Source organism: Blennius ocellaris (assembly GCF_963422515.1).
Source record: "Blennius ocellaris genome assembly, chromosome: 12".
Lineage (NCBI taxonomy): Eukaryota > Metazoa > Chordata > Actinopteri > Blenniiformes > Blenniidae > Blennius > Blennius ocellaris.
Genome location: NC_137661.1, coordinates 13,841,909 through 13,865,289, shown reverse-complemented (window position 1 = coordinate 13,865,289; position 23,381 = coordinate 13,841,909). Strand labels below are relative to the sequence as shown.

General features: G+C 40.8%; 1 protein-coding gene across 1 annotated transcript in view; it reads left to right on the top strand.

Moving 5' to 3' along the window:
• fbn2b (fibrillin 2b) overlaps positions 1-23,381 on the top strand; it is a 64,533-nt gene that overhangs the window by 32,035 nt on the left and 9,117 nt on the right. The window contains exons 8-46 of the mRNA XM_080506021.1: positions 1,373-1,498; positions 4,921-5,073; positions 6,220-6,429; positions 6,569-6,712; positions 6,978-7,097; positions 7,289-7,414; positions 7,490-7,612; positions 8,914-9,189; positions 9,325-9,378; positions 9,474-9,599; positions 11,096-11,221; positions 11,594-11,713; positions 12,800-12,937; positions 13,136-13,186; positions 13,350-13,475; positions 13,602-13,829; positions 13,977-14,102; positions 14,219-14,347; positions 14,518-14,643; positions 14,786-14,911; positions 15,049-15,171; positions 15,328-15,453; positions 15,717-15,842; positions 16,206-16,328; positions 16,479-16,601; positions 16,688-16,813; positions 16,909-17,031; positions 17,502-17,624; positions 18,283-18,444; positions 18,628-18,696; positions 18,867-18,992; positions 19,123-19,248; positions 20,628-20,777; positions 20,876-20,947; positions 21,061-21,186; positions 22,073-22,198; positions 22,522-22,647; positions 22,769-22,885; positions 23,189-23,317. Coding sequence (XP_080362147.1) covers positions 1,373-1,498; positions 4,921-5,073; positions 6,220-6,429; positions 6,569-6,712; positions 6,978-7,097; positions 7,289-7,414; positions 7,490-7,612; positions 8,914-9,189; positions 9,325-9,378; positions 9,474-9,599; positions 11,096-11,221; positions 11,594-11,713; positions 12,800-12,937; positions 13,136-13,186; positions 13,350-13,475; positions 13,602-13,829; positions 13,977-14,102; positions 14,219-14,347; positions 14,518-14,643; positions 14,786-14,911; positions 15,049-15,171; positions 15,328-15,453; positions 15,717-15,842; positions 16,206-16,328; positions 16,479-16,601; positions 16,688-16,813; positions 16,909-17,031; positions 17,502-17,624; positions 18,283-18,444; positions 18,628-18,696; positions 18,867-18,992; positions 19,123-19,248; positions 20,628-20,777; positions 20,876-20,947; positions 21,061-21,186; positions 22,073-22,198; positions 22,522-22,647; positions 22,769-22,885; positions 23,189-23,317 — 5,076 coding nt within the window. The remainder of the gene's footprint in view (positions 1-1,372; positions 1,499-4,920; positions 5,074-6,219; positions 6,430-6,568; positions 6,713-6,977; positions 7,098-7,288; positions 7,415-7,489; positions 7,613-8,913; positions 9,190-9,324; positions 9,379-9,473; positions 9,600-11,095; positions 11,222-11,593; positions 11,714-12,799; positions 12,938-13,135; positions 13,187-13,349; positions 13,476-13,601; positions 13,830-13,976; positions 14,103-14,218; positions 14,348-14,517; positions 14,644-14,785; positions 14,912-15,048; positions 15,172-15,327; positions 15,454-15,716; positions 15,843-16,205; positions 16,329-16,478; positions 16,602-16,687; positions 16,814-16,908; positions 17,032-17,501; positions 17,625-18,282; positions 18,445-18,627; positions 18,697-18,866; positions 18,993-19,122; positions 19,249-20,627; positions 20,778-20,875; positions 20,948-21,060; positions 21,187-22,072; positions 22,199-22,521; positions 22,648-22,768; positions 22,886-23,188; positions 23,318-23,381) is intronic.

The following is a 23,381-nucleotide window of genomic DNA, read 5'->3' as shown; positions in this document are numbered from 1 at the left end:
TGATTTACGCCACGGGAAGCTTGAGTCAGGTCGGCCTATTACCCTCCACCTCTTAAGATATCCGGGTACACTTGTAGATTAGAAGAAATCTCTAACATCTTGATTAAACTTTGTCCTTTTAGCTCAAAGGTTAAAGACGAAGGCTTGGATCGGAAGTTCACAGGTTTGAATCCCATAACTGATGTGCCTCCAGTGTAGCTCCTCTGCAGCCTAGAAATAGGAACGACTTTGATCACAACAGTAAAAACTGCTGCTTTATTTCTTCAAGCTGTTTTTCAAGCACACAGTCAGTTCACGGTTTTCAAATGAAAAATGCAATGGATCTCTTTATGTATTTCTGTGAAATATTGTCGTCTGACTCTCATGTCTTAATGTTCCTCGATGTGATGTTTGCAGCAAATGATATAAATATGACTAACAAGATGCGTTGAATGTTTTAAAGTCAATTTGCTAGTCTATAATACCAAAGCAGTTAAGAGAGTAGTAAACATAATAGTATAAAAGTACAAGTTAAAGATAATGAGCAACATAAAATACATTTTGTTTTTATTGAAAGGCAAACAGAAAAGTCTTCAATGTGGTTGGAAAAATAAAAAAGAACTCACTCAGCATTTAAGCCAGCCTGCAGTTTGTTGTGTCCTGCGGTACGTTAAATCCAGATGACCTCAGAGGTGTGGACGGCTCATGAGATAGCAGAAGACGTGAGGTATATTTTATAACTATTCAGAGATTGGTAGACAAGTAGTAATGTTTTTAAATCTATTGTTTGTATGACAGGAAACCAGTGCAACGACCTGACATTTGGACAGGTGTGGTAAACTTTCTTGGTGTTTGTCGGGACTTCAGCAGCAGTGCTTTGAATCAGTTGCAGCTGCCTGACAGATTGTTTAGGAAGTCCAGTGAAGACAATCAAGTCAATTGAAGACAAATGCATAGATTAATCTCTATAAATCCTGCTGCGACGTCAGTCCTTTAACCCTTGCTATATTCTTAAGCTGTCTCTTTGATCGTTTTAGTATCACTAGTCAGACTCAGGTCAGAGCATGTAGATGTAGAAGTGGGCCCAGGATGGAGCCTTGAGGAACTCCACATGTCCTTTTGTTGAGCTTAGACTTGAAATTACCTGTTGACACATAGAAGTTCCTGCCCATTAAATAGGATTTAAACCAGTTGTTGTGCCGGAGTGAAGCAATTCCATTTTAGTGAGCTGCTGATTCATTTGGTTTGTTTATTTTTGACTTGAGGGCGAACTGTTCAGCCAGTGCAATAAACTTTTACTGCGGCGCGCTACTGTATGTTTCAAAACAAAGAAATATGGAGCATTTGTATCCAATGACGCGACGTACGGAACTATTTATGATGTGTGTTTCAGATATCGACGAATGCAGCACCATTCCAGGTGTGTGCGACGGAGGAGAGTGCACCAACACTGCCGGGAGCTACGTCTGCACCTGTCCACGAGGATACATCTCCAGCACAGACGGCTCCAGATGTGTGGGTGAGTCATACACACGTTTTCTCTCGTTCAGTTGTGTGTTTCCTTACCCCATGGCTAGCCGAAAGCTTCACATCTGGCTGGTAACTCCTTTCTTTCCATCACCGTTTCCTGTTCCTGGAGTTCTGATGAGTCAACCTGGCCTGCAGATCTTTGGTCACCATGTGCAGGGAAAGAAACTTGCACGCACTATTTGGTCTTGACAGCATTAATCTACTGTAGTGTTAGTGACCCCGTGACCCATTGAGCACAAATAGACACAAATACAGTGCATGCCAAACTGACATGTCCAATGAGACGTTGCCAGCTGTTATTGCGTTGCTGAAACCTTGTCTTTTTCCCTCCTCATGACAATCACAGTCAAACACAGCCAGGTGTTAATATGTCATTTCAATATATGAATCCAAAATGTGTGGCCCATCATATGCTTTATCTTTTCAGTATACATACATATCATTCTCAAGTAAACACATGTATCTTTGGTCATCTGTTAAAAGTAACACAAATTCATTCACACATGCAATTTAGTGACACCAAATTCACTTTATGCACGTGTCTTTCGACCGCGGGAGGAAGCTATGGCACCCAGAGAAAACATACACTGGCTCCAGTTAAGTCATGCAAACTCCACGTAAATTCCCAATCCGTGAACTATTCCCCCCAATTTTTTTTTTTGCTGTAAGGCAAGATACACTGAGTATACCACATGAAGAGATTGAGCAGATTTCACAGTCAAGTCGATTCATCCATCCATATATCTGGCATATGGTGATGTTTAATTGGAAAATGGTGAAGAAAGAAGAACAACCAAATTTGGAACCCATTTTAAAAATATCTTGCATTTACAATGTGCAGCCAAAATTACGAATAACATATATGAAGAATACACATGTATGGAACCAGGTGTGCTTCAATACATTCAGCCAAAGGGGAAAAAAATGACATAGTTGATGCAAATGGATGACTGAACAAAAAAAAAAAAAAAATAATAATAATAATAATGTCAAAAACTAAAGTAGGATGAGTGAAGATGCTAATGATCTGCTTTGTATTTTCTTTCAATAATGTGAGGCAATGCTGTAAAGAGTAGTAAAAGACAAAAGAGCATAAAAGAGTGTCTGTCTATCATGTTTGCTTGTGCTGGTGAGTTTTAGAGAACCTGGATTAAAAGCTGATGCAATACTCCAGTTACTAAAGTCGAAGCCTCTCCTTCTGTGTGTTTTTATGTATGTTCATACTCCTGCTCATGCTTTTTCCATTTTTAGACTATTATTCTCTTTTCTCTCACTCCTTCTGAAGTGATGTATGACTCTATTGTATTTCTATTATTCTCACTTTATCTTTCTTGGATATAAATCACATCAAAGTTCATTTGTCTAGTTTCCAGCTGTGTGATTTACAGGACAATATCTCACAGTGTACATTCACATTTGGTTTTGTTCTGTCGCCTGCTGTTTTTCAGGCTTTTTTTAAAGTTTAATCACCAAAACTGAAGTTTTCCCGCACTCTGATCCTCCTTATCTTTGTCAGTGCTTCCTCTAGATCTTTTTTCCTCACAACTTGTGACATCTGGTTCCTGCACCTTGCTTCTTTCAGCTGTGATTTCCAATCACTCCAGTACAGCCAGATTAAGAAAAAGTAAAATACTAAAGAAGAATATATAGAAAAAGAGTTCATATATACAACAGCTGCCATATAAAATGGTGGTATATTCCTTTCCACCTCTGCCAAACTCCCAAATTACAGGACACACACACACACACACACACACACACACACCACACACACACACACACACACACACACACACACACACACACACACACACACACACACACACACACACACACACACACACATAGGATAGCTGTTGAATGTGATCAGGTTTGAGAGTTCTATCCACGGTACCACCCCAGCTTCTGCATATTCAAGAGAAGAGTTAAACAATTAGCTATTTCTTCCACTGGAATGTGATTAATCCACTCTTGATTTGATGTCCTGTATGGTATTTTTCTCTCAGGGTGTTTATCCAGAGAACACAAATTAAATGAAAGAAAAAATTAAATCTGTTTTTATATTGCTATTTTTTTTTTTTGTTTGCTCGACCTTGTTTTAAAAGCAGGACATTTGCTGTGATATGGCATTTGTTTTGTTGGAATTGCTGTACTGGGATGGACTAAGCCAGTGGGACTTGTTGGGGAGGGGGTCTGACAGTAATCAAAGCCTAATGTCCTGTCACATGGTAGAAACATTAAAAAAAAAGAAAAAAAGAGGGAGACCTGTCCAGTAAGTCAGTCTGTGAAAACACCTCACCAAATGAAAGCATATGCTCGCCGAGTGAAGCAACACTGGAGAGCAAACCACAATCTGGATCTAATTTAAATCATCATTGTATTCATCAGCAACCCCCCCACACCAACACCATGCATTCAACATGATCTTGGGAAGCTTATGTATGTGTGTGCGTGTATGTGTACTGGTACAGTTTGTGCTCGTAGACACAGCGCAGTTCCTAATGTCCTGTCTAATTGGTAAGAATTGCTCCACATGGAACTGATTAATTCCAGACTGCTGGCTCATTAGTGACTTAATCGACTCATGCTCCTCTATGCACCCCCCCCCCCCCCCCCCCCCCACACACACACACACACACACACACCCCTCACTGCTCTTCATTTTCCATAGTTACACTTAAAACCTTCACATATGCTGTTTAACTTTCTCAAATGATGTTTCTACACCCTGTTGTTCTATTTTTTTAGTCTTCTGTGTATTTTTCTCAAATACCCAGAAATCCAAAGTCTTCCCCTCCATTTACTCTTTACAAACACACGCTATTTGAACCTGAACCCTCTTTCTGGCCCATTGACCCGGTCCTGGCACACTGTAACAAATAAGACCCCTCCTTTTTAGAGGCCGTTAAGATGCCTGCAGTTAACAAACACCACAGGCAACTTTTCCCCCTGGTAGCCAATGAAGAAACTTCCTTTCCTGCGACTGTAGAGAGGCAGCCAAGTCATTTGACTTACAGCTCTGCGATGCAAGTTTTAAATAGTAACTCAATACCCGGTAGTAAAGTTGTTCTTTGTGGTACGTTTTTGTGTGAAATCATGAGACATTTGATACTTGCAGCTTCCTCCCACAATGGGATTGTAGTGAAGTGACACACTCTGAGGTACACAGAAGGTAAATGAGAAACAACCCGAGGAAAAAAACAAAAAAAAACTGAAACAGAGATTGTGTCTTGCTTCTGATTAATTTATGTGAAGGTTCATCAAAAATAAAATAACATAGGCTATTAAAAAAAAAAACAAATAATTTTCACTGGGAGATTTTTTTAGATGGGTTGTAATATTTTTAGATTATGTATTTTATGTCACTGGGATTTCTGCAGTCATTATGTTGTGCATTTCCTCTCCCTTCAGACCAGCGTGTGGGCACTTGTTTCTCTGCTCTGACCAACGGCCGCTGTGCTGCCGAGCTGAGTGGCCAGTACACCAAGATGCAGTGTTGCTGTGACACAGGACGGTGCTGGGCTCTGGGGCAGATCCCTGAGATGTGCCCTGTCAGAGGGTCTGGTGAGTATGCGTGACACACGGGAGACACACCCCCTGTTTTTACACTGAGAAGTTGTTTTACATGCATGCGTTTAACGCAATAGATTATAGAAAAGACCAGCGAGAGCCTAAAGTTCACAACCATTGAAAAAAACCTGGCCGTCTCCACAGGACATTGTCTTGAACACACGGCATTCTGAATGCTTCACAAGCAAGTTACATTTAATGCAATGTGAAAGTCCCAGAGGGAGAGAAGCTGCTTTGAATTTATGCTTCTCGGTATGACATAGAGGCAAGAGAATCCACCGAATCTGGTGAGCATGATGTCATGAGAAAGCCCAAACAATAAAAATATGGAAAAGATTTGTTTGAAGGTAATTAACAATCATCCCATCTCTCAAGCTGGAATTTAGAAAAATATTCGTCTGCGTGAGATTGTGTGATCCGTCTCTCATCTGTTACAAAATGATGTGTGAGATGTGTGTGTACATCTGTGTCTGCATTTCAAGTTTCAGTGACTGTGGAGAAACTGATATCCTGGTCTTTACTATAGCTTATATATGTATGCCTATTAAACATGAATGTATGATGAAGCAACAAGGCAATTTTCATGATTGGATATTGAACCCAAGCTCAGGTTTGATCACCCAGTAGCATACCACCTTTGATGAGGGCGTCTCGTGTTAACAAAGCCGAAACACCCCCTGATTCACAGCTACTGATGTGTCCCAACATTTCCATCCTTCCAATATCTGAGACAAGGTCACTCTCAAATGGTAAATCTGACTACCATCTTATTGGCTCAGAGGACAGTTTAACATCACGTCCCGTGTTTAATGCGTACATTTATTACAAACAAAACTGTTATACATTTTGAGAAAGACGTACAACATAAGAGACCAGATCAAACCGTTATATGTTCATTTACATATCTTGGAAAAAAACTGTTTTCTTATCATTACAACTTCATGTCAACTGTTTTTCAGGGCAAAAAGAAAAAAAACGAAGTCATTTTTAAGTACACCCATGCTACAGCATCAAGTGGTCCGTCTGATTTATTGTAATAGTTTATATAAGCTGTTTTTCCTGGCTCACAGCACATGAAACATAACCTGCAGTTGTTTGCATCCAATAATTTGTTCCCTGTGGTTTTCTTGTCTCTTGCAGATGAGTTCAGGCGTCTGTGTATTGTCGGTGTTCCTCAAGGACACGGTCTCCCTCATGTTTACCCTAATGGCCACTTTCCCAACAACAACGGCAATGGGTTCAACTATGGATACAAGTTCCCCAGTGTACCAAATGGGAATGGGAATGGAGGCATCGGTGGCAACGGAGGAGGCTTTGGGGGAAATGGAGGACATACACCCCAACACATAGGTCAGTCAATGTCCGAACCTGGATGAGTCGGAAACAACACAAAACTCAAGCACTTACATGGTTAAAGCTCCTGTGAAATGGTAAAAAGTAATCCGGTGTCGTTTGCTTTGTTTTGACTGTCTTTGCTGTGTGTCCGTAGGCACAGTTTCTGTGAATGACACCATTGACGTGTGCAAACATTTTACCAACCTGTGTCTGAATGGACGCTGCATCCCAACACCAACAAGCTACCGCTGTGAATGTAACATGGGTTACAGGCAGGACGTTCGTGGGGAATGCATCGGTAAGTCATGCACTCACACGCAGGGCACCGTGTCAGTGTGCTTCCTTTGCTCGCTCTCAGACAGTTCTCCACATGCAGGGGACACGGTGACTATGTCACAGTGCTGTGGTTAATTGCATGCACTGTACTGCCATCTTCTGCCACTATAGGGAACTTTGTGAATGTTGGGTGACGCTTTCAAGGAGATAGTTGGTGTTTGACATGTATATCTTTTCACTGTGGCAGTACAATCACACTTATTCTCTTTATTTTTTTTTGTTTTCAGATGTGGATGAGTGTGTGAGTAACCCGTGTATCAATGGAGATTGTGTGAACACACCTGGCTCATACCACTGCAAGTGTCACGAAGGATACCAGGGAACTCCTACCAAACAGGCCTGCATTGGTATGTCTGACTGAGCTATCAATCTACATGTAATTTAAGAAGGAAGCTGTTCCTTTTGACTTGTTAGGTGAATACATTTAACTTCACTTAACGTGAAGTCAAAGAAAAATAAATATTCAAACTTTTGGGTCTCCAAGGTTAGTATTCTTATGGCCTGAAAGACAATTTAACAGGTTCTTTGCTGTTTTCAGATATTGACGAGTGCATTGTGAATGGAGTGATGTGTCGCAATGGCCGCTGTGTCAACACTGAAGGAAGCTTTCAGTGCATCTGCAATGCTGGATTTGAGCTCAGTCCCGATGGAAAGAATTGCATTGGTAATTTGCAAAGCGAAAAAGTTCAGTTTTCACCAGCATAGCACATAGATAACCTCTACTAATGGCTCCCCGCAGATCACGATGAGTGCGCCACGACCAACATGTGTCTGAACGGCATGTGTATCAATGAGGACGGCAGCTTTAAGTGTATCTGCAAGCCTGGTTTTGCACTTGCACCCAATGGACGTTACTGCACCGGTATGTGTGATTTATGAAGTACAAACTCAAAGCTCTGACCTTGTACGGGTGATCAAACAGGCAGCTTCTAAACTATGTTTGCAGTTTTTGCTTTCCTTACATATTTTCTGAACCCATTTGTTCCTAGAGTCTAACTATTTGAAACTCCCCGGGGTGGTATTATGCACATTCCACATGAATTGATTATTTATGAGCCTCTGCTGAGTTATTTTCTGGAAGCATTAAGAGAACCGCCTTTCCACTTCAGTCACCCGATAACTCTGACAACGCAGGTGTATTCTCAAAACACCCACATCTCAAGTAGATTATGTTGACTCTCCTTCAGCTGATAGTATATTGACAACTATGTGGTTTGCTATGTTGTCTTTGTATTATGATGGATGTTTACCTAGAGTGGCAGTTACAATATACAAGTACTCGTATTACTGAAATTGAGTATTTTTCTCGGTACAATTGCACTATTTGATCTACTTTACTATCAACTTTTCAATCTCAAGTTACTGCAGAGTATGCCCACAATTTTAAATAATATTTGAATATTTCATTTGCATTTCTGAAGCCAGCAGATTTCACAATTGATTTGTTTACAAAACAACTTGCCAATGTATAGTTTTTCTATACTTTGTTTGTTTGAGGAATATTTTATACATATACATTGAATCATATGCTTTTGGCAACATAATTAAATATGGTCAAAAGTAACAAATTCTTTGAAAAACCTCCAGAAGTACATTTCATATTTACAGGAGTATTCTTATTTAGATGCCTTTACTTGTAACTGCAATTTGAGTGATGCAACAGTACTTCTACTTGAGTACAGGTTTTCAGTATTCTGTTTATGAAGTTATAATTAGAAATACAGAATACACGAAACGAAAGCATTTGCTGAATAGAAATGATGGACAAAGTGTTGTGGAGGTGTGGCTTATTAGGCAGTAGCATTGAAAAAGCACAGAAGATTCATGGATGTTAAGAAGGACAACATAAAGATGTTTGATTTAAATGTTCAGGATGGAGGAGATGTAATGATAGAGGCAGATGATCCACTATGAAATGACCCCTGTGACTCCCCCTGAGAGTCTTAAACATAAAGAAAATTATACAACAAATAACTCAATGCCTTTTGTTTTAGTTAGTTAGTTAGTTAGTTATCCTGAACATAAAAACAATCCACCTTTATTAATTCACTGTTTATACAACACAGTACAGACATATCTTTCTAATCCCCTTATAGGACACTCATTTATGGGGACTAATGTGTGCATGCTATCGGATGATTTTGCAAAACATCTCTCCCTCAGACATCGATGAGTGTCAGACGCCTGGCATTTGTATGAACGGACGCTGCATCAACTCAGAAGGCTCGTTCCGCTGCGAGTGCCCCCCGGGTCTGGCTATTGGTGTGGACGGGAGAGTCTGTGTGGACACACACATGAGGACCACCTGCTATGGTGCCATAAAGATGGGAACTTGCTCCCGTCCGTTTCCTGGTGCCGTCACCAAGTCAGAGTGTTGCTGTGCCAATCCTGAGCATGGTTTTGGAGAGCCTTGCAATCCCTGCCCCTCCAGAAACTCAGGTGACCTCTTTGTTTCAGCAGATGCTGTTTATTTAAGTCTGTGTTAAGTGTCCCCGCTACTCTAAGAATACATTGTCTGCAAACAAAGAAACGTTAAACAAAGTAATTGACAAAAGCTTGTCATGTGTTTTCCAGCTGAGTTCCAGGCAGTGTGCAGCAGTGGAATTGGGATCACAGCTGATGGCAGAGGTGAGCGTGTTCTGCATGACCGGGAATAACAGAATAAACAATTTGATCCAGTCTTTCCCATCAACAACTCCTGGACAACATCTGATTTCTGCTAGACATCAACGAGTGCGCCTTGGACCCAGACATTTGCCAAAATGGCATATGTGAGAACCTGAGAGGAAGTTACCGTTGCATCTGTAACATTGGCTATGAGTCTGATACGAGTGGCAAGAACTGTGTTGGTGAGTCGCTATTACTTTTCAATTCTTTTCCATTTAGTTAAATTTTTAATGAAATTCTATTTTATTTATATAGACCAATAACAGCGTAATCATGTCAAGTTAATTTTACAGGGGAAAAAAAATCACAACAATCCCTAATGAACCAACATAGGCGACAGTGGAAAGGGAAAAAAACTCTCTTTTGACAGGATGAAACCTTTGCAGAGTCAGAGATGGAGGATTTCTGCTGTTTCCGGGTTGGGGTGGGGGGATAGAAAGAGATAAACGGATGAGACAGAAACCAACAAGTAACGAGATGGGACGCTAATCCACTTGCTGCTGACTTGATTGGGGCAGGAGGCTCCAATCACAAACTTCAGCCCACTGTCAGAGATCCAGCAGGGAGACACAGAGAGAGAGAATAATTGTTAGATAGGATAGTTTTAAGGCTAATCTTAAAGGTAGAGACTGTGTCAGTCTCCTTAACTGAAACTGGGAGCTGGTTCCACATGAGAGGAGCCTGCGACCTGAAACCTCTGCTTCCCATTCTACTAAGCCATCACTCTGAGAACGAAGTGTTCTTCTGGGGAAATATGGCACGAACAGCTATTTCAGCTGCATTTTGTTTTCTGGTGCATATTGAGTCAAGGTTGCAAGCACAGAATGGAAATTACTGAAATATTATTCTTTTGACACTTATTTGATACAGATCTGAAGATAATGAGAAAATGAGCCAGATAACAAGTTGAAAATAAAATCATTTCATGAGGACTTTAAGTAGGATATCTGTTCCTCACTGGACAACGTCGCACTACTCTTTTGAGTTTCATCCTAAAAATATTCTAATAGAAATATATGCTATGTTCACATTTTATATGTTTTATTTGAAAAGAATGTTGGATACTATGCCTTACCAATATCAATATTGATTTTAACCCAACCGAATGAAACAGCCACAGAGAAAAGTCTGATAGATCCATAAGTACAAGAAGAGACAAGAAGGAGATCTTGACCACAAGGAAGATGAGGCTGTTAAATGTGATCGCTGTGACATGGCGAACTAGCAACCATATGGCTGTGGTTGGACCACATAACAAATGATAAAATAGACTCAGGACTACAACATATTTCTAATCAAGGCTTTATTTTAGAAAATTGTTTGTAGTTATTTGGTATAAATTGTCAAATCAGTCATTTAAGAGTGAGTGTCCTAAATCGTGAAAGTAAAAGATAACATCTCCCAACTTCTATGTTTTTATTGGGTATCGCTACATCTGGATTCCTCACACTGGCTCATGGCTCTTTCAGAAGTTTGTTATCGGAAAGATTTCACTAGTTGTATCTGTACAAGTTTGGATAGGTGTGCAAAAAATTCAAAAGTTAGTTTTATTGGTTCTGAGTTCAACTTTTTTTAGGATTATTGTTAAGAAGCGTAAGGATACCTTGTGTCAACCTTACTCCCAGTGATACAAATATTGTTGCTCATTGCCAGAGTGTTTCCTCTACTTTACTTGCAGATATCAATGAGTGTCTGGTGAACCGTCTGCTCTGTGATAACGGACTATGCAGAAACACTCCAGGATCCTACACATGCTCCTGTCCTAAAGGATTCGTCTTCAAACCAGACTCTGAAACCTGCGAAGGTGACACACGCACGCACGCACGCACACACACACACACACACACACACACACACACACACACACACACACACACACACACACACACACACACACACACACACACACACACACACACACACACACACACACACACACACACACACACACACGCGGAATGTGTCACCACATGCTCCACAAGTTTTAGTCATTTGTACCCATAATAAAGACAATTTTGAGGGCACATCATTACCAGATGTATTTCATTTAGTTTCCAGTAAACATGCGGATCATAGACAAAGTATTCAAACACGGTGTCTGTAATTGCCAAATCGTGATGATGAATTTGAATGATCCTCTCAATCCTGACCTCTGGTGTATGTTTATCGGTTTCAGATATTAATGAGTGCGAGTCCAGCCCGTGCATCAATGGAGTGTGTCGTAATGTGGCCGGGTCCTTCAACTGCGAGTGCTCCCATGGCAGCAAGCTGGACTCCACCAACACCATCTGCGTGGGTAAGACATGAGTCCTCTCAAAAGCTTGAATTAGATCAGGGCAGCATTGTGGAGTCCAAGGAACACCGAGACACGAATGTCAGTGGGAAATAATTGGCATAATCATCTCCTAATCATTTTAATCCAGGTTTACTCTCCACCTCTGTAAATAAACACTGAGGTTGTTCAGGTTTCCAGAAGCCGTCCAAAAAGCATTATCATTCTCAGATGATCTCACAGGCAAAATGGCACACAAGGAAGATTTGTTCGATGAATACTTGCATGCATGGCCTTGCTTCACATGGAGATGATTTTACTTGTTAGAGGTCTGCCATGGATTCAAAATGACATGTGGTATGTGAGACTCTGTGGGGGCAAAACATTTTCACTTGTTTAGGGCTTTGTTTGTTTTGGGGAGTCACTCCAACAAAGCTACATGTTAAGTCAGAATGCAGATGTTTTTTGTAATGAGGAAAGAAAATGACTCATTAGGTAAATACTCACACATACTGCATGAGTGTCTCTGTCTTCTGGTTTTCTTAATTTCTGATTCACCACTTCGAAACCATCACTTAGTGGAAGGGGATGGGGAAAGTAAAGTTGTGGTTTAGTGTTTGGGGGGGTTGTGCTGTAGCCATAAAGGTGTGATTGTTATGAGAGTCTTCCGCGTCATTAGGAATGCACTTGCCTGGGATTAAATGCAACAATGCATGGGTGTTCGTCACCTCATCTTGAAGCCACACATTCAGGTTTTATGGTAGGATGAGGAATTGATGATGACATGTTCACTGCTTTTGTGATTTATTTTGTTTCCAGAGTTAAAAATATGCCTCATTTGAATTAGGGAATTTAGACCACTAGAGGTGCTGTTGAGCAATGTTTAATGAGGGGAACAGTGGTTTCTTTGTATTATCTGTCCTACTGTCTTGTTTGCACTGTGGCTTTGCAGATGATTTAATGGGAAGAAAATATAGTCAACACATTGCTGTTTGGGCTGTTTTGGTGGGAAACACTGAACGTCAACGTGAACAGACCTGTGTATTTTTACAAGAACGCTCCACAACATACCTTCAATCATGTCTTTTCAATTGTTTCTTGACTGTGCAGATAGCATGAAGAGTACTTGCTGGCTCACAATACAGGACAACCGGTGTGAGGTCAACATCAACGGAGCCACACTAAAGTCTGAATGCTGCTCTACGCTGGGAGCTGCCTGGGGCAGCCCCTGTGAACCTTGCGAGATTGGTCAGTGCACAAATATGCATATATACAATCATGTCATGCAAGATTTTAATTGAAGCCTCATATGTTCTGAATCGAGTTGTGATTGATGATGCTGTCGTATTGTAAACATCCTGGTTGAGTGAAAAACCTCATTTTCATTAAAGATGCATGCACTCGTAAAATGGTTTAACCAACTCTTCCAACTTTCTTCCTCCTTAGATACTGCTTGTTCTCGAGGATTTGCTCGTATGAAAGGCGTTGTCTGTGAAGGTAAATCTATTGCAAGAACTGACTTTGCATTGACAAATCTCCATCTCGCATTGACTATCATTGTCATTTAGTTTTAAACTTCTCTGTGCACGTTTCTTTTTCTTGAGAAGATTGGGATTGTTTCTGTTTCTGTGTCACCTCATTATAATGTCCTGCTCCCTAGATATAAATGAGTGTGAGGTTTTCCCCGGAGTGTGCGCAAATGGCCGATGTGTGAACACCCAGGGCTCTTTCCGCTGCGAGTGTGCTGAGGGTCTCACCTTGGACAGTACGGGCCGAACATGTGTTGGTAAGATCTTAGCAGAGTAATCGCAAATCAGCTAATGGAAAAAAAAATGTAAAACAACCGAAGCCAAAATCCAGAGAGATCGATGACTTTGTGTTTTGTGGGTGTTTCTGTGATGAATTTCTCCAGACATGCGTAGTGAGCAGTGCTACATGAAGTGGCATGAGGACGAGTGTGGTGCACCACTGCCAGGAAGATACCGTGTGGACATGTGCTGCTGCTCAGTGGGTGCTGCCTGGGGTATCGACTGTGAAGAGTGTCCCAAATCAGGCACACCTGAGTACAGGTCCATCTGCCCCAGAGGACATGGCTTTGCAAACAGAGGAGACATCTTGACCGGCAGGCCTTTCTACAAAGGTACCATTTGAGACAAAATTCTTTGTTCTGATCTTTTCTGAAGGTCAATTTTACAAATATGTAAAACAAATGTTGGCTTTTTGTTTTTGTTTTTTTCTATAATGATAAAATGATGCATCTTTACTAATGTATTCTGCTTTTCTCCAGATGTGAACGAGTGTAAGGTCTTCCAGGGTTTGTGTACATATGGAACTTGCAGAAACACCATTGGCAGTTTCAAGTGTCGATGCAACAACGGCTTTGCACTCACTGCTGAGGAGAGGAACTGCACAGGTATTAAAGAAAAGGCCGACCGAGTGACAGTGACTACAAATAAATATAAATGGTTATTTTTGCACATCACCAAAACTTAAGTGAGTTGTAACTTGTCTTTTGTCCTCGTGCTTCAGATATTGATGAGTGCCGTATCTCCCCTGATCTTTGTGGTCATGGTACATGTGTCAACACGCCTGGCAGTTTTGAGTGCGAATGCTTCGACGGTTATGAAAGCGGGTTCATGATGATGAAAAACTGCATGGGTAAGCCTGACGTACCGACATGCGCCCATAAAAAGAATATTAAAACACACAAAGTCAGTGTAGTTTATTTTGGTAGTTTACCAACTCTTTGAATCCGTCTTAAATGTGTTTACTTTTTCTATACTTTTAAAAACGTACCTTCTCTTCACTCATTCCTTCATGGTGAACAGACATTGACGAGTGTGAGAGGAACCCCTTATTGTGTCGTGGAGGAATCTGCCTGAACACAGAGGGGAGTTACGAGTGCGAATGTCCGACTGGGCACTCACTGAGCAGCGACGGATCAGCTTGCGAAGGTGGGTAATGCAGTATATCTCAACACACGCTGCATGTACATTCACACAGCGGTAAACTGGCAGTTACTATAGTGTATCTCTATGTTTAGAGCGTAATTTAATGTTCATTGTGTTTTGTTTTGGGGGTTTTTTTGCGGGTCAGATGTGAATGAGTGCCAGTTGAGCGACAACTTGTGCAAGAATGGGCAGTGTGTCAACATGCCGGGAACCTACCAGTGCTCCTGTGACACTGGTTACCAGGCCACACCAGACCGACAGGGTTGTGTAGGTAAGTAACGTCTTGCGTTGGTGCAAAGAAATACTCGATCCCATAGTATTTTTCTTTTTCATGCATTCGGAGTGTTAACATTTACATTTTCCTTTGTTATTTATCCAAATACATACATTTGTGACCTCTTCTTGCAGATATTGATGAGTGTACCATTATGAATGGAGGCTGTGAGACCCACTGCACTAACTCGGAGGGGAGTTACGAATGCAGTTGTAGTGAGGGCTATGCACTCATGCCTGATCTCAGGACCTGTTCAGGTAAAAAAAAAAAAAAAAAAAACTTTCAATATGGTTGGTATTCTGAAAATTTGGGGGGGGGAAATCAATGTGATGAATTTGATTACATTTGGATGGATTTGTAGATTGTTTTGTCAAATCTTCTCAATGTTACTGCTGTTTCTGTTGTATCATTAGATATTGATGAGTGTGAAGAGACTCCAGACATCTGCGATGGAGGTCAATGTACCAACATTCCCGGGGAATACCGCTGTCTGTGTTATGATGGATTCATGGCTTCCATGGACATGAGGACCTGTATTGGTAAATGCAAATACCAACACTCATTATTATATTTTGAAACATATGCTAACATTTTTAAACCTGATTCCCTCGTGAGATTTTGGTATTTTTACCTGTCTGCCACATTAATTTATTAATTCAGTGTCTGATTTAAATTTAGATGTTTTTGTGTCCCTCTAGTCATCTCTGGGATTTGGTCTGTCAGACCCATTTAATATCATTTTAATCTCCATGGTGAGAAGATTCTCATGCAATCTGTGTATTTCTCTCCATCATCTGTCCAGATGTGAATGAATGTGATCTGAACCCAAACATCTGTCTCCATGGTGACTGTGAAAACACCAAAGGCTCCTTCATCTGCCACTGTCAACTGGGATACTTTGTCAAAAAGGGATCCACAGGCTGCACAGGTTCGGCGCACACACACACACGCGCATGCACACACGAATCAGAGGGTCAAGCTGTTCTCTGAAGAGTCTTGGCCATGTCCATAAATAAGTTGCGTATTCAGACAGCTCAGTCATGCATACAGTAGCTGGAGGCCCATATGTAAGACATCATTAATTAATTAATTTTTTGAATACCATGAATACAGAATACTTCCTGTGGTCTGTAATGATAAGAAATTACATTGAGGCTCTTTTCAACTTTGTAAAACATCGCAAAATTAACTATGACACATACAGTAAATTACTGCTACTGCTACTGTTACTTCTTTTTCTCCTTGTCTCACCCACTGTTAACCGGCTAACTGGTGCTGTTTAATTTTTCAGATATTGATGAGTGTGAGATCGGAGCTCACAACTGTGACATGCATGCTGCCTGCATCAACGTGCCTGGAAGCTTCAAATGTCGCTGTCGAGATGGCTGGCTGGGAGATGGTATCAAATGTGTGGGTGAGTACACATTCAGATTGTCGCAAGTCCAGTTCCATGTTGTGACATGAGTTTTGATGAGAAAGTAGAAAATTTTACCTTCTGATTGTGTTGAAATGCTTGTATATTTTTCCAGAATAAAGTTTAACCTTTCTACCTCCCATCCTGCAGATCAAGATGAGTGCTCTGCAGAGGATCACAACTGCAACCCTAATGCAGACTGTGTCAACACACCAGGATCCTACAGGTGTGCATGCAAAGAGGGCTTCAATGGAGATGGCTTTTCATGCTCTGGTAAGACTCCTAGAATGGCCCTGGATGAATGTTTATCTCTGAATTGAAACCAAGCTGATAAAATGCATTGGTGTGGTTGGTTTTAGACATGGATGAGTGTGCAGACAACGTGAACCTGTGTGAGAACGGCCAGTGCCTTAACGCTCCTGGAGGCTACCGCTGTGAGTGTGAGATGGGCTTCACTCCGACAGAAGACAGCAAGGCTTGTCAAGGTGAGATGTTTAATCTTCTTCATGTTATTGTCGTTCAATTATTCGATTCAAGTTGTTCACCTAACATCCACTCCCTCTTTGTTGTTTACCTTCAGACATCGACGAGTGTAATTTCCAGAACATCTGTGTGTTTGGAACTTGCCAGAACCTTCCAGGGATGTTCCGTTGTGTATGCGATGATGGCTATGAACTGGACCGCAGTGGAGGAAACTGCACTGGTTAGTGCACTATTTTAGTAATGGTATCTTTGAAATCGAGAGCAGTCCTCCATAGTTCAGTTAAGGTTCCTTGAGTTCTGGGACCTCTGTTTACAGATCATGTTACTTCTGGATTTCATTCACCAAACCCAAATAAAACTGCAACAAATGTTTATATAATTAGCTAGAATGAAAGAAGAATAAAATACCTATTGAAATATTTCTAAGAAACCATAAACAGTTTCAGCTATTTGCATTAATTTAAATTGCCAAATGGAATTCAGCTATAACTTTTAGTTTGAGTATTTAGATTTTTGTTATGGAAATGTTCTGTCAATCGTGTGGCTATTGCTTGAAAATGTGTTTATTTAGTAATGTATTTCTCTACTATTTATTGTTTCACAATGATTTTTCATTTGTTATCTGCATATTTTTGAACAATACACTAAAACCTTCATACAATTCAAAACATGTTTCACTGTATTCTGCAGATATCAACGAGTGTGCGGACCCTGTGAATTGCATCAATGGACTTTGTGTGAACACACCAGGAAGCTACGTCTGTAACTGTCCAGCTGACTTTGAGCTCAACCCGACTGGTGTAGGCTGTGTTGGTGAGTCACACACAAAAAGCATTAACATCCAAGTGTGATACCACATGGGAGAAATCATTATTGATTGACTAAAAGCATACAGTGCTCACATTCGTCCAACATTCACACATGCTGTGAAAGTCAAGTGTAGCACAGACACTTATTTTAATTAACACAACAATCAATGATTTCACAGTTCTAATCGCCAATAAGTGACCAATTATTAAGCTCTGAGTTTTGTATATCAAAAAGACTTTAACGTAACAGTTGACTGAGGAAATCTCTGATGTGTTAGTTAATGATTCATTATTCATATTGGAAATTAAAGTAAAAATAATGTTGTGGTGTTATACTTTTCCAAAAATGTGACTCAGCAGACTTAATCACTTTCATGTACATGGCATGTTTGACATCAACACATGTTTTAATATAGGGAATAATGGGGAAAGAACATTAAAAATAATAATTATATTATTATTACAAGCACTTGTACCATTTCTTATGTGATAATTAGCTTTGAGCTCACACACAACAATGACATTAGCTATTAACTCAAAAGATGTCCTCTGAAAGTAAAGCTGGTAAATGGTACCCAGCATGATATAATTTGTAAATCATGTACAGTGCATATCTTGTTCATTTCACTTCTGACTCACACACAATTCTGCATCATCTTCAGACACCCGTGTTGGAAACTGTTTCCTGGACATCCTTGCTCGAGGTGACGGAGGAATCTCCTGCAGTGCAGAGATCGGAGTGGGTGTGACTAGAGCTTCCTGTTGTTGCTCCCTGGGAGGAGCCTGGGGAAACCCTTGTGAACTCTGCCCTGCTGCCAACTCCAGTATGTATCACATATCACCTTTACTTGTGATATTTTCCCAAAAGATGACTTAGACGTATAATAATTGAGATATTCAATTTGATTTCCAAGTTGTTTTATAGAGAAAAAAAATATCACTGTTGGCCCTTCTCCCTCTGCAATAAAGCTTGCTGATAACTTTTTATGTGCTTATATTGTTTATAGCGGAATACAAGACTCTGTGTCCAGGAGGAGAAGGGTTCAGACCAAACCCCATTACCGTTATCCTGGAAGGTAAACCTCTGATATCCTCTCCTGTGCTAAATCATTTGTAGCTCAACATAAGTTGGCCAGCAAAGCACTAGAAGTTTGGCCGCTCTTCAGTATTATAAAAGTGCAACCTTACAAAGAAAATCAATATGTCAGTGACATTGATGGATCTATTAATTTCAATTATATTTCAGATATTGACGAGTGCCAGGAGCTACCTGGTCTCTGTCAGGGTGGGAACTGTGTTAACACATTTGGCAGCTTCCAGTGTGAGTGTCCAGCAGGCTACTATCTTAATGAAGAGACTCGCATCTGTGAGGGTAAGAACTGATATATGAAGTCTGTTCAGTCTTCTTAATGCATTATAACGATTACTTATTAGAGAGACGACACTATCCTGGTGTTACTCCATATTTTAGATATATTGTGTTGCTGTGTCTTTATTTGCAGATATTGATGAGTGCACAACTCACATTGGGATCTGCGGACCTGGGACTTGCTATAACACTCTGGGCAACTATACCTGTGTCTGTCCTCCTGAGTACATGCAAGTCAATGGAGGAAACAACTGCATGGGTGAGTCAGAACTGTCTTGAAGAAGAAAGTAAAAAAAGGTCATCTCAAAGCCGGAGGAGGAAAGAGCCAGAAAACAGGGTGGAAGTTAACAGATTATAAACAGACAATCCGACAAGACTGACGACTACACAATAACTGTATATACAGACATGTACTGAGGGACAATGTTACATAATACAATTGGGATAACAAAACAGGTGAGACTCACAGCAAAGGCAAAGGCTTTTGCCTTTGGCCCCCAGAGGGAAAAACTCCATTCGGGCAGAGCTGAGAAGGGAGGAAAAGGTTACGAAACGCCTCAGAGGGCCAAGCAGGGAGCTCCCCTTGGGATTGGGCCGAGCAGTGGAACAGGGCAAAGAAACCTTTCCAGGGGGTCAAGTTGGAGACCAAAAGGTGAAAAAGCTCCTCCAGGGCTAGGTGGGGAGGACAAAGGTAACAAAAGTACTCCAGGAGCCAAAAGTGATTTTGCCCCTCTTAAACAGGGTCAAAGCTGACAGTGCAAGGCCAATCAGAGGGCTGAGCAGGTGCAAAAAGTGCCAATATTTGGGGGGGGACAAAGCTCCCTGTATGTTCTTTGAGGTGACAAAGCCTTTCCAACAGCCAACTGGGTGTCAAAAGCAAGAGGCTTGTTCACCTTTCGCAGGTGTCAAAGGCAACAAAGCCTCTCTGAAGCCTGAGCAGGTGGACGATGCCGACAAATCCTGTAAAAGAGTAGGGAAATGGGCCAGTGGCGAACTCTTCGAGGGGAACTCCTCCAGGGTGCTTCCAATGGTCAATGAGGTGCAAATGAGAAAGTCCCTAGGGGGGCCGAGCTGACATTCAAAGGTGTCAAAGCTCTTTTTTGGGCCAAGCAGGTGGCCAGAAGTGATAAAACCCTCTCAGGGGTTCAAGTAATTTGGTGAAAAGGGACCACTGTTTTCTGCAAGCTTCCATTGGAGGTCAAAGCACCAGAGTTGCATTTCAAAAAATTGTATCCGCTGTATTCATATTTTGTGGTTTGTTTTGTTGGGGACACGGGCTTGAAAAAAATGGCCTAATTGTTGTCAAATTGATTCCTCAAAAATATATGTACAGTGCCAGTGCCAGATTAGATAAATAGACTAAGACCACAGACCAACTGAGAAGACTGAGGACTGCACTCATACAATCACTGGGATTTGAGAGGCAACATGGGACAATCACAAGAGTAACAACACAACACACTTGAGACAGTTGTACACGAGACACGAACTAAAACATGAACTAATTAATGAATGTACCACAAGGAACCATGAAGGGAAACAAGGAAACACAAAGTGTATCTCAGTGATATACCCAGAAGCCGAGTACTGTCGGATGAAATATGACTGAATCTCTTTTTTTTCTTGGCTATAATGTAGACATGAGGAAGAGTGTGTGTTACCGCAACTTCAACGACACGTGTGAGAATGAACTATCATTCAACATGACCAAGAAGATGTGTTGTTGCGCCTACAATGTGGGAAAAGCCTGGAACAAGCCATGCGAAGCCTGTCCTACTCCTGCAACATGTGAGTTTTAATTTAAAGAAGAAAAAAAACGTGGAGCATCTGTTGAAACATTACATTGTTTATATATTTAATTGACTACCCTTGGTCTTTCTTTTCAGCTGAGTATCAGTTACTGTGTGGTAACCAGGCACCTGGCTTCATCATTGACATCCACACTGGCAAGCCAATTGGTAAGATGGTTACAAGGTCAAGACTGGCAGTCAGTCCAAGATTCATCTGTCAGATTTCAACAAATTCATTTTTGCCATTTGCGTGATACCATCTGGTGGTGCTCTCTTCGCAGATATTGATGAGTGTAGGGAGATTCCGGGTATCTGTGCTAATGGCGTCTGCATCAACCAGATCGGCAGCTTCCGTTGTGAATGCCCAATGGGTTTCAGCTACAACAACATACTCCTCATTTGTGAAGGTAACCCTCAATCTTCATTCAGCCTTTCTTTTCTTTTTGTCAAGGTTGTGTTATATAATATAAAGGACATCAACTTATTCCTCTCAGTTTACTTACTCAAAACTGCTTTTAGGTTATTTTTTTCCTTCTTCTTCTTCTGAAGTTGCACCAGTCCATTGGAGCAAGTAACGAATTACAAATAATAAAAAAAATCAATGTCAGTAAGTAGTGTTATTGGACATTTGCAGTTTCAAGTACTTTTACAATTTACTCTAAAAACCACAAGTGGCGACTGAGTACACATTCAATTTGAATTCATATTGAAATTATGTATTCTGTAGTATGCTAGTCAGAACATTAGTTATCTTAACAAAAACAATTCCTGCTTTGTTTCTCCATTTGTTTTCCATTATGTAATTTATATTTATTTATTTTTTTGTGAAAATTTGCTTTTTACAGGTAACATGAAGCAAATGTCATACTGTGAGATAGTTTTACATTTATTTAAGTCTTTTTTTGAAACAATAGTGCTTTTAAATTAAACCTGAATACAGATTCGAAAATAGTTGATACAGTATGTCTTCACTGCACCACACTAACAGATGCAGGTCCATATTTTGAAATGCACACTATGGCACAGTGGAACAAGTACTGCACTCAGTAGAGATAATGCTGTTTTTGTCTGTGTGAAATATTGTATGTCCTTGTGAAGTGAAGAATAGCTGCTCTGAATGGGCTCACCTGTCAAAATCATCATTCATCCAGAACCTGCCACCGACTACCTGAACTGTATTGGAGCCAAACTGGTTTTCTCTTGCCTGTTGTCCACATGCTGACAGCCTGCGCTGACCTGACAGATATCCAGTCTGAGATTGACGTCTACTGTTCCTTTCCTCCTCTGGCATAGATATCGATGAATGTAACAGTGGGGACAACCTGTGCCAACGCAACGCCAACTGTATTAACATCCCAGGCAGCTACCGCTGCGAGTGCTCGCCGGGCTTCAAGCTGTCTCCCAGTGGGGCTTGTGTGGGTGAGTCCGGCCTATCTGAAGGGCCTTACTGCGGTTTCCCATTGTAGGATACCAGGCAGGATGTCGGTACAATAATGCTGTAAATGTGAGAAAAATAGAGTGGGAAACCAAATAACATTTAGAGGACATTTGTTAACCTACAAAGCCATGCGAATTCTTGCTTTCTAGATTTTAATTGAACAATAGTTTTGCCAAGTCTCATCATTAGTAATAGCCATCCTCCTCATAACGTTTAAAAGTTTAGCATTCAGACTGATGTCTGCAGTTGTTTGTGGTATTATAATTTTTTTTAACTAACCTGTATTTCTTTATTCTCCTCTAAGATCGTAATGAGTGCCAAGAGATTCCTAACGTGTGCAGCCATGGAGAGTGCATTGATACACAGGGCAGCTATCGCTGTCTCTGCCATAATGGCTTCAAAGCTACTGCTGATCAGACCATGTGCATGGGTGAGAACCACAGTCAAATTTCGAAAACCCTGCATTGTGTGTAAACTAACAGATAATCACTGGGAATATTATAATGCATTAGATATAAAATAATTTTCCTTCTTCCTTGTCTGCTTTCTAGACATTGATGAGTGTGACAGGCAGCCATGTGGCAACGGTACCTGTAAAAATACAGTGGGATCCTACAACTGCCTTTGCTTCCCCGGCTTTGAGCTCACACACAACAACGACTGCATGGGTATGACTCTCTTACGGGTTACTATCCAGCAAGCCAAAACCATTGAGCTTTTTGTTTTGTTATGCACATATTTTTTGGGATATCTTCTATTGTTGTACTGACTTTGGATATAAAATAAATAAACATTTTGTATTGTTCACTGAAAAAAAAATGTAACCACAGTAATACTTATGTCTTAGAACTTCTTATGCACTTACAGTTTTTCATTTTCTGTCTACCATTCTGTTGTGATTGCTGGAATCGTCCCGTATCTAGAATAAGATTGTCTGCTAAACTAAAGTGATCTGAACATTTGTCTAACAGACATAGACGAGTGCAGTGCCCTCCAGGGGCAGGTGTGCAGGAATGGACAGTGCATCAATGGGCTCGGTTCCTTCCAGTGTCTCTGCCATGAGGGCTACGAGAATACACCCGATGGGAAGAACTGTGTTGGTAAGTCAGAAATAAGAATAAATGTAAACGCAAGCTTTGAGCTATTATTTGTTTTTTTAGTCAC